The sequence below is a fragment of the Sinocyclocheilus grahami genome, unplaced genomic scaffold, assembly GCF_001515645.1.
Source record: "Sinocyclocheilus grahami isolate Dianchi unplaced genomic scaffold, SAMN03320097.WGS_v1.1 scaffold436.1, whole genome shotgun sequence".
In the NCBI taxonomy this organism is placed as follows: domain Eukaryota; kingdom Metazoa; phylum Chordata; class Actinopteri; order Cypriniformes; family Cyprinidae; genus Sinocyclocheilus; species Sinocyclocheilus grahami.
In genome coordinates, this window is record NW_015505615.1 from 25,074 (window position 1) to 36,668 (window position 11,595).

The 11,595-nt window shown below is 35.5% G+C and overlaps 1 protein-coding gene across 1 annotated transcript in view; it reads right to left on the minus strand.

Annotated features, from left to right (window-relative positions):
- Positions 1–11,595, minus strand: part of LOC107551867 (cytoplasmic dynein 2 heavy chain 1-like) — a 42,608-nt gene that overhangs the window by 18,376 nt on the left and 12,637 nt on the right. The window contains 13 exon segments of the mRNA XM_016233622.1: positions 699–813; positions 2,047–2,202; positions 2,288–2,493; positions 3,753–3,902; positions 4,265–4,392; positions 5,392–5,507; positions 5,588–5,715; positions 8,676–8,904; positions 9,024–9,163; positions 9,771–9,869; positions 10,005–10,166; positions 10,798–10,893; positions 11,339–11,534. Of these exon segments, the coding sequence (XP_016089108.1) occupies positions 699–813; positions 2,047–2,202; positions 2,288–2,493; positions 3,753–3,902; positions 4,265–4,392; positions 5,392–5,507; positions 5,588–5,715; positions 8,676–8,904; positions 9,024–9,163; positions 9,771–9,869; positions 10,005–10,166; positions 10,798–10,893; positions 11,339–11,534 (1,921 nt within the window).

The following is an 11,595-nucleotide window of genomic DNA, read 5'->3' on the forward strand; positions in this document are numbered from 1 at the left end:
GCTAGTTCAAATTTATGCTCTTTTTTTTGCTTTTTCATCTTTCAGTAATATTGATAGATATATCTGTTCCACTATCCATAGGAAGCACTGCTTTGTTTAGTTTTTTACATGTGAAAGAAAAACATTCATTTGTATGACAATACATAGCAAGACATGTCCCAAACAAGTCAATATAATTATTATTATTTATATATTTTTTTAGCATTATTAATTGTACTTAAATGTACTTATTTATCATTATTGCAACAAACAGATATTTTCTTTTCAGAATTTATCTTTACATAATTTATCAGATTATATAATTTGTCTTTACAAAGTCTGAGGAGTATTCATCTGGCAAAAACACAATGAGGGTGATTTTTCAACTAAATATTGTCAACTGAATACCACATTACATTCAACATAACAAAAAAAGTCCTAAATTCAATAGCTGAATTGTAAACATACTTATAAACTGCAGTTTAGACTAAAGGTTTATTTTACCACACAGGGACCGATTACTTAAGAGAGAAATTAAATAGCTATTAAATGTAGTTATTGGAAAAAATATAATCTTCTGCCGCACTAGTTAAGTTAGTAACAGCACTAATTTCAACTATAACAAACACTCCGAATGACCTGAACATGACCCATCCCACACGTTCAACAGAATTTCCACGGAATTCTAGTAAATAACCGGAATAATCCAGCCGTCAGACCTTGTATCGGTCCACTTCCTTCTGCAGTTTGACAGACATGCTGCTGTGCTCCTCCAGCTTCCTCAGACGGTCGTGCCACGCGAACAGAAACTCCTCGAACATGTGAGTCTTACTCCTGCAGGGAAACACAGTGTGTGTCTCAGTCCTGGATGAATGCTGAATGTGTTTCAGACACAAAGACTCTGAATTTTGACATTTGTAAAAAAAAAAAAACATTTGTAGAAATTCCTCCTGACGCATCTGATGTTTCTGACCGCATGTGATTGTGATTGTATTTATTCCCAAATTCAGCTTTGTTTTTTCCCACATTTTGTTTAGCGTTTTTATTTTTCTGGATTCCGTTTTTTCTGTTTACATTTTCTGAGTTCTGTTTTAACAGTTCGGTTCAATTTTAGTAATCAAGCATGTCTAAATTAAAGGTGTCAAGTGTGTCAGTTGTTCCTGTGGCTCAGTGGTAGAGCATTGCGTTAGCAGCGCAAAAGCCGTGGGTTCAATTCCCAAGGAACACACACATACTGGTAAAAAGTGTATAGCCTGAATGCACTGAAAGTTGCTTTGGATAAAAGCGTCTGCTAAATGCATTAATTTAAATTAACTGAAAACTCGTAAAACTCATACAATTTAACAACAATTTATTTAAAAGTTTAACAAATTACACTTTTAGGTTCCTATGATATTAGTTCTAGTTTTTTTCCAAATTCAGTTTTGTTTTTCCGAAATTCTGTTATCCATTTTAATTTTTCCATTTTAATTTTAATAATCAAAAAGCATACCTAATCAATTGAATTCATGCAACTTTAACAATTTAATAATTTACTGCACTTTTTACAATAATAGGACCCTATGAATAATTTTTTTTTCCCCCCAGAAATTCTGTGTTGTCCTTTTTTAATTTTTCTGGATTTATGATTTAATACAAATGTATTATCAAAAACAATGGTAATCAAATAAAGACATAAACTTTAAGACATAAACATAAATCTTTTGCAATGTACGTAATCAAATGAGAATGTAACAATTCCTTTACAGGTTTACAATTAAAATTAAAACATGGAAGAAAATTTGTATGATACTCCTTATAATCATCATAATTGTATTTTTTTTATTATAAATATTTTGTTTTTATTATTTAATTTAGTTTTAATAATTATTAATTTAATAACACTTTTATTATTATTACTTTGAGAGGTACATTCTACTGTACAATAGTAAAACACTGTCTTTCTGTCAAAATTTCTTCACATTTAAATTATTTTGACGGGTCACAGTGAAGACCTTTGGGTTTCTGTGTATCTGACAATAGTTTCATCAAATGAAACGTTATCAATGTGATTGCTGTGACTGTGACCTGAAGGAAATCCAGTCCTGCTCTGCGTGTTCGTCCAGTCCCTGCTGAAACTCCTCATAAAGCTCCCACATCTCTGAACACTCCTGCAGATCCCGCAGCGTGTCGGTCGCCAGAGACACGTCAGGAGCGCTCAGGTTAAAGTGTTCGCAGTCCTCCCTACGACACACAAACACACACACATTTACTATGGTAATACCACAGGCGTTTCTCTGCATGCGAGTACAGGAGTGAAGTCACGCACATGAGTTTTTTACGCGTGTTCTCCAGCTCGCCGAACTCGGCTCGTCTGTCGCGGATGTTCTGAACGCAGCGCTGCAGAGTCTCGTGGTCACCTGACTCGATGATGTCATGGCCGGGTTTGAGCTGGTCCCAGCGAGCTCTGAACTTCTGCAGGTCCTGCAGGTAAACCTGCACCTGAGACTCAACGTTCCCCTTCATCACCTCCACCTGAGAGACACTCATTTTAGCAGGTCATTTTCAATTAATCTCACTGAATCTATTGCATTTAGACTTACGTGAAATGCACAGATGTAGTCTAATTACTGACTGCTTGTTCATGACTTATTTTAGTATCATTGATATACTATCATGTTTTTTCGTATTTTGAAATTCATATTTTATAGTTTTGTTGTTTATGTTTGTCATTTTTATATTGTTATTGTCTGTTTTTTAAGTGTCTATTTAGTTTAGTAATTTACAGCCTACAACTAAATAAAATGTTGCTTAGATTTTAAACTAATTATAAATATGTAACGTAGTTTGTAGATCGGGAAGAAGGAGGCGGGAACCGGCGAACACTCAAAGAACTCTTTAATAAAATAAACAAACACAAAACAGCGCGACAGCCCCTCGCGGACGACCTTCGCGCACAAACAAAACCAAAACACAAAATAAAGTCCAGGCCTGGTCCTCTCTCGTCTTTCCCTGTCGTCACTCCTCCTTTGTATCCTTCCGGAGCTCCTCCGTGAGACTCGAGACCGGTGAGTGGCGCAGGTGTCACGCATTCGCAATTACTCCACCGGCCTCGCTCTGTTCCCACGGCTCTCGGCCCCGCCCCTCTCGTTACAAAATATTTTTAATTTATATTTCCCATTTTAATTTTAACTTTAAGTTTTAGTAATTATGCTGTGTGTTTGTTTTTTTGTATGTCTTTTTTAATTCATTTTTATTTTAGTAATTTAAGTAGTTCAACTACATGAAAAATTTGAAACTGAACATTTTCCTTGAAATGAATAACTGAAAATCATTTATTTCAATTACCGTACTTTTCAAAAATATTTTTTGTTTTAGTTAATAATAACACTGGTTCATGACATTTTGTGGGTAAAGACACACATATGAAACAGTATTTTATTGCATTACATGAAAAAAATATATTGCAAAATTCTACTGGTTATTGTGGAAAATTTATTTTTATATTTTCCATTTTTATTTTCATTTTAAGGTTTTAGTAGTTTTGTTGTGTTTTGTAATTTTCTTAGTTTTTTTTATGTCTTTTTAATTTGTATTAACTTGCATTTCAGTTTTAATTTTAGTAATTTGAGTACTTTAAATCAAAATTTTACATTTTGAAACATATTTTATCGTATTAAACTATTGTATTAAATTAAAAAGGCACAAATATGTTGCAAAATTCAGCTGGTTATTGTGGAAAATCAGAATAATGTACGAAACAGTGGTGTGTATGTATTAGGGTGTGTTTGTACCTGTTCTTTAATCATGAGCTGATGACTCTCCATCATCAGCTCAAATTTGTCCCATCTGGCTCTCAGGGAGCTGATGGTGTCCAGTCCTCCGCCCGCCACAGAGCGCAGCAGCCTATTCTTCTCCTCCGCCTGCTGGAACTGAGGCAGTATCTGCACACCACATCAGAACAACATTCACAAATCAACTCTAGCAGAATCAAATTCTCTTTACACGCTGCCGTGCCACATTTACATTCACAGATGTGAACCAAAAGTTTAGTTTGAGACACTTAATAGCAAATAAGCAAGAAATTAGTTGAAATTCTGAATTTCAAATGTACCTGCCCGTAAAAGTCACATAGAAAGCAAACTGTGGTTGGCCGTTTTACATCGCTCAGATGATGTAAGTGGGCAGTTTTTAGCTAGCTGCAGCATGGCTCATATTCAAGTCTGGCTACATGATACATGTTTACGTGAAGGAGAAGTTTTCCCATTCAACAGTGAGCTGAATGAGGGTGTTGATGGGGATGTACCTCGGGTTTCTGGGTCTGTAATTGGCCGTGTTTGGCATTGGCGTCTCCGATCTCATCGATGCTCTCAGGACGCAAGGACAACGTCTCCATCGCACTGCTTATGAAAGAGTCGATCACCTGAATATGACCTGCACACACACACAGGACGGCAGTATTTAATATGTAAACACACACTGCAAATATGACCAGCAGAGGTCGATGTTACCCCATCTGATTTACTGAACACCGCTGCAAAGATCTGTCTGTCATAGTATGTGCCTGGTAGGATCTGTGGTATTACAGTACTATTTATATACTATCATAGCATTTATTCATATTTGGAATTATTTTTATTATGAACTTTTACCATTTTGAGTAGTTTTTTAATATATATTTCTATTTAGCTTTATTTTTTATTTGTTTTGGTGATTTTGTAATGTGCTTTTTGCCATTTTTTAAATATTTCTATTTATCTTTATTTTTATTTGTTTTAGTATTTTTTCTTGTTATGTGCTTTTGTCTTTTTTTATATATTTCCATTTAGCTTTATGTTTTATTTGTTTTCGTTTTTGTAATTTCTCTAATGTGTGTTGTCATTTTTATGAGATTTTTTCTTAATATTTCTAATTAGCTTTATTTTTAGTTGTTTTAGTTTTTTTCTTGTTACGTGCTTTTGTCTTTTTTATATATATTTCCATTTAGCTTAATTTTTTATTTGTTTTTGTAATTTTTCTGTGTTCTTTCGTTTTTTTATTAGGTTTTGTTTTCTTAATATTTCTATTTAGCTTTATTTAAAAAAATTTGTAATTTTGTTAAAACTACAAATTAAACTGATGAACCCTTTTCACATTTTCCTGTAATTTAATCCCAAGGTAATAAAACATAAAAATAATAAAAGTATAGTTTTATAAAAGTACATTACATTTTTTTAAATGTAAAATTCTTACACTACTGGGGAAATATGTCATCACTATCTGTGAAAAGGCTCCATTTTATTTCAGTTTTTCAACTAATATTTATATCTAACATTATTTCAATCACTACAATAGTTTTAGTTTTAGTTAACAATAACCACAGTAGTTTGGATGCACGTGTTGTCTTTAAACACCATGAGCGCTGTATAGTGTGTGTTGAACATCTGATCGCACCCTGGATGGATCTCCTGAGGGACGTCAGCAGAGCATCAAACAGCCTCTGGATGAGATCGTCCACGGCCACTCTGACAGGTTCACAGTTCACCGTGATGCAGTCGACCTTCTCTGTGCTGCACACACACACTGTTAAATACAACACATGCTCTCATACACACAGTATATATGATCACACACACACACGGGCAGATACCTGGGCAGCCGCTCGGCCTCTTTTCCTTTGGCTTTGAGAGCTCTGAAGTTCCTCTCCCAGTCCTGGACGCTGTGAAGGTGTTTCTCCACCAGAACATCCACATCCACCTGCCCCAGAACCACCCAGTCCTGAACACAGACACACAGGACATCAAATCAACCACGCAAACATCTCAGGAGGCTTGATGTTACAGATCACATGCAAAAATGTATTGTGGATTTTCATACGAGCTACGTTCAAAATGAAATCCATTAACCATAGGTCTAAACAGGTTGATTGCAGACGTCAAGGAGAAATATGTCAGAGAAATGCCTAATGTAAATAGTAACGTGACTAACCATATAATCATTCAGCTAAATAAGCAGGCTGTTCAACTTTAAAACAAAAAAGGGGGAGAAGAAAAAGCTTCCCATACCTTTGGTTCTTAATGCCAAAGGACATGCAATACAAACAAACTCTAGTGCAAATTCATCTGTTGCGTGGTAGAAGCTAGTCAAATTAACAAAATTTCCCAAAGTAAAAGAAAACACAACCCAGACAATGGTTAATATGGACTCAAAACAAAAATTTTATTATTTATATACGATTATAATATTATTAACATATTTTAATTAGCTATAATTTTTTTTATTTTCAGTTTTCAATTTAATTTTACTTTAAGTTTCAGTAATTTTGTTATGTGCTTTTGTCATTTTTATTAGATTTTTTTTTTGACTAATGAGTTTTCTTTTTGTATTTTAGTTTTAGTAAATGTAGCATTTCAAATGAAACTTGTTTTATTTCAGTTAGCTGCCATGGCAACACTTTTTTAAGCTTTTCATCTAATGTTTTATTTTATTTTATTATTTTATATTACTTTATTTTATTTCAATTAATGAAAACAACTGTTTAGTAGTTTTAGTTACAATACTAAACAATAACACTTCTCCAAAGAACATAAAACCATCAAAGACACATTTAAAAACGTATATTGCACAATTTTCCTATTCAGCTGATGTCAGTTTTGCATAATGTTTGACCAGCGCATTTCAGAAATCACGGTGACGTTCAAACATTTCAAAGATTGATTTATAAGGTCATTTTAGGGTCATGCTTTAATGCAATAAATCATTTTGGTACTGAAGTAAAACCAGTCAAGTGCTCACTCCCTTAAAGGAGTTTATTTTCTAAAGGGTCAAAAGTTGAAGAAACCAATTCATACAGCTACTAAACTCATATGAACAGAGTATATGCTAATAATGTGATATTTTGGCACACGCTGGAAATCTAGAAAATTTAGGCTGCAACTTCTGTTATTAGCCACATAAAAAAAACTCCAATCCAGCAAAACTGAAATAAACCACTTTGACGTTTCTACAAAAGATTTTATTAGGTCTCTTTCTCATGAAGTGGTGAAATGAGCAAAACGCTGAGCTGTCATTTCAGATTTGAAAAGAGCACACTCATTAGAAACTCTAGGGTGTATTTTGCATACAGTAGGCTTGTAGAGTGTGAGAGTTAATGAAAGTATGATGACGGATCATTGTCAGTGTACAGAGAGTTGTACACGGCTAATTAAAGCAGCACCTGCCCAATGATCGGACATCTGCTGTGAACAGACACTCAGATCTGAGACAGAACGGCTTGTATGAGGTTTCCCATCCGTGCTGCTAAAGAGGAAGCGTTCAGCTCATTTCCTCTCTGTGTGGGCGCAGAAATCAGAAGTGAGTTTGTGTGCAAGTGTGCCGGGATTCCCCGTGACCGCATTAAAGCGGCACAAGAACAACCTCTGGCATATGGTTTTCTAAACCACAATTTAAATAATGAAAATGCATTAGTGCTGAAATACAACAATAAATAGAGGCTTACATTGGATTCATCTTTACAAAAAAACTAGTGAACCTATCCAGACAGCATTTTTGGGCATCACATGTGCGTTCAATATGTCCAGGGATGCAGTCCGCTCAGTTTTAAGCCAGAGGTATAGTCTGTAATATAATGTAGACGTGTGTGGGTGGGTGTTAACGGTGTTTTCTAGAACATCACTGTATAATGACCTCAGTTCATGACCTTTACGTGCTGAAATTCCCTTTGTGTTCTAATATTCTATTAAATTGGAATCCACCATGATTTAATTGTCCAGAACTGTACTCATAATCAACATTTCCGTCAACTAATTTTCAATGCATGTTGCAATGTATTCTGGGCTTGCTTCATACTTGAAGGATAAGCAATACCTTTCAAAAAAATGTATTACTTTAATTTTACATATATATATATATATATATATATATAAAATATTTACATTTTGAATTATACTATATATGCTTCAAGTACGAAGCAAGCCCAGAATACGTTTATAATAATACATTTTTATATACACATATATATATATATATATATATATATATATATATATATATATAGAGAGAGAGAGAGAGAGGAGAGAGAGAGAGGAAGAGAGAGAGAGAGAGAGACAGACAGACAGACAGACAGACAGACAAATAGATATAAATATTTTTAAAGAAGTCTCTTCTACTCAGGTTGCAGGATCAAAAATGCAGTAATAGCAGTAATATTGTGAAATATTGTAAAATATAAAAATTTAATTTAAAATAACTGTTTTCTATTTGAACATATTTTAAACTGTAATTTATTCCTGTGACGTAAAGCTGAATTTTCAGCATAATTTCTCCAGTCTTCAGTGTCACATGATCCTTCAGAAATCATTCTAATGTGCTGATTTGCTGCTCTAGATTTTACGTTCATATTTCATATTTTTGTGGAAACTGTGATACATTTTATTTTTCAGGATTCTTTGATGAATAGAAAGTTCAAAAGAACAGCATTTATTTGAAATAGAAATATTTTGTAACATTTTGACTTTTGAGCAATTGAATGCGTCTTTGCTGAATCAAAGTAATAATTTCTTTCAAAAACAATAAACTTTTGAACGGTAAGTGTATATGATGTTGATTTTAGTCAAAAGCAGGCATCTTAAAAAGCAGATAAATTCTGCTGCCTATAAATGGAAAAACCTTCTCAAACCTGATCTTTGACATTACCTAGTTAGGCAGCTCACTAGGGTCTGGAACGCAGTCTGCGGTACCTTAAACTTGTCCAGCATGTGTGTGAGTCGACTGAAGAGGTGTTCGGCTTTGCTGAAGATGGTCAGGAAGCCGCTTGCGTTACGTTCGATCATGCAGGTGAATATGGGCTCCTCTCCTGTCTCGCTCACGCCCTTAAACTGGTTCGGGATGCAGATGAACCTTTTCATCTCGCGGTAGTATTTTGCTCTGACCTCCTCGAATGCAGGACGGAACTGCAGCCGCCCCTGCCTGCAGAAACGCAAGATATTAAATGATAGTTCATCCACAAATGAGGGTGAGTAAATGTTTCAGAGGGATTTTGAGTGAACTGCTCCTTTAAAACACAACAAGAGGAGTAGGGCTCTTACTTGAAGATGAGGTCGATGTTAATCTCCGGCAGGTTCTTGTTGAGGGCCTCCAGTCCCACCTGATACTGATGCTCCAGAGCTTTATACAGCTGATGGTTCCAGTGCTGACGCCAGGCCCTCATGTCTCCTGCACGAAACCCCTGAACACACACACACACACACACACACACTTAAACAGAGATGTTTAAAGAGTCTGATAGAAACATTGACTGTTCCAAAGCCCAGTGAACTGCCTACGTAGACAGCATTGTTAGACACCACAGGGACAAAACTGTGCCACCTAACAAGGCATATGAGGTTCCACTTTGGTAAGAATGTTGCAATTTTTCTGATAAAAATCATGACTGTGATTTAAAATGTTAAAAAAAAAAAATTCTTTTACATTGATTGCATTATATTAATTATTACTATTATTACTATTAAGACATTAGTAATAATACTATTATAAAGCATTTAAGACAACTAGTATAATAAAAAAAATGTCTCAATTTCTTCATTATCAAACATTAAACCATCACACTTTTATTTTGGAAAAGAGTAGGAAGTCCTTCTCTTTTGTTGTCAAAAACCATTTGGGAAGTTTGGGAAGATGGTTGGCACAAGTTGCGTTCCCAAACGTACGTTATAAGTGACCCAAACTCAGAGCAGATGCAGAGATGAGTTTGTGTGGAGCAGCATTTACTGGAAACGGAGCCGCTCTGCAGACAGCAAGGCAGTATTTGAGCAGATATGAAGAATCATGATCACCTGAGACTCTAGTGTGGCGAATCCAGTCCTGAGATCCTGAAGAGCATCTTTCCACCTCTGCTGCTGACGCAGGAGATCCACTCCCATCAGACTCACCACCTATAAAACACACACACACACACACACACACACACAATGGCTCTTCCATGCTAATATGAATTTGTGTCGACCCTCAGAACGGTCAGCATGAGGTATCAGGTTGAAGGACTGAGGAAGAGGAGAGAGGAAGATCACCTTGTCAGTGAAGTCGGTGTGCCACTTCCTGAGTTTGCGGTTCTCCGTGGAGAGTCTCTCTGCGGCACTCTGCAGTTTACTGATGTACTGCTCCAGCTCTTTAGGATTCTCCCACGTGATCTGGAGTTTTCCACCTTCGTCACGAGATTGAGACCGTGGATTCTGCTGCAAAACAAATATCATACAACAAACAGATGATGCATAGTCCTTATGTGACAAGTTTATTACACTATGACATTCAAAACACTGCCTGTACACACTTTAGTATGCACTAATGTAAGAATCTTTTTGATCTGAAAGAAACTAATACTTTTATTCAGCAAAGACGCATTGATCAAAGGTGAAAGTAGACATTTATAATGTTACAAAAGATTTCTACTTCAAATAAATACTGTTCTTTTGAACTTTCTATTCATCTGTGAATCCTGAAAAATAAAATGTATCATAGTTTCCACAAAAATATGAAGCAGCACAACAGAATATTAGAATGATTTCTGAAGATCACGTGACACTGAAAACTGGAGTAATGATGCTGAAAATTCGTCTTTGCATCATAGAAATAAATTACATTTTACAATATATTCAAATAGAAAACAGTTATTTTGAATTGCAAAAATATTTCACAATATTACAGTTTTTACTGTATTTTGATCAAATAAATGCAGTCATGGTGAGCAGAAGAGACTTCTTTCAAAAACATTCAAAACTTACCAACCCCAAACTTTTGAGCGGTCGTGTATCTCTGTATAATACAGTAAAATACAGTTTCACAGAAATAGGACAAAAGAGTTACCTTGATGACCTGTTCAAAGGCCAGAGCACAGCCGAGCATCATGGGTCGTTGAGAAGGGATCATCTGCTGATCGATGGTGTTGTAGAAATGAGCCACCTGTTAAACACACACAAATACATTTACACACACATTAACAAACACACAACACATGTCTACACACAATATTGCTTTAATACAATGCAATATTTGATGGGGAAGCTACTTAAAACTTTTAACAGAGAAGTAGCTAGCTACAATAGTTATCGACTTTAATAACTATCAGATTGTATAACTGACTTGAAAAAAAATCAGAGCAGCATTTATTTGGTGTGAATTATATTGAGTTTTGACTCAAATGAATCAGTGATTCATTCCACTGATCTGAATGAACTGATTAACAAAATTGAATCTAACTTCCTAATACTACCTGAAAGAGAGAACACTCTTGAATGGAATACTGTTTAGAAATGTCACTATACTCAAAAATGTAGTTCAGTTAGTAGTCATACTGCTACTTTTAGTTAGTAACTCTCTCCATATGTGTGTGTGTGTGTTAACACACCTGTTTGAGGATGATGGCCTGTCTGTAGAACTTGTCGGCGGTGTTTGCCGCCTGCTGGATCTTAGCAGGGATGGTGAAGCCCAGAGCGGAGAGCTGCCGCACCTCTCGGAGTAAACTCACCAGCCGGTCCGAGTACTGGATCTTCAGTTTACCATCCATGTGATCCAGCTCCATGACACGATTACTGGCCTGCAAACTACACACATACAGGACAGATCTGTGATGGTGCTCACGCCACTCACTGTGCGATTTTGCTT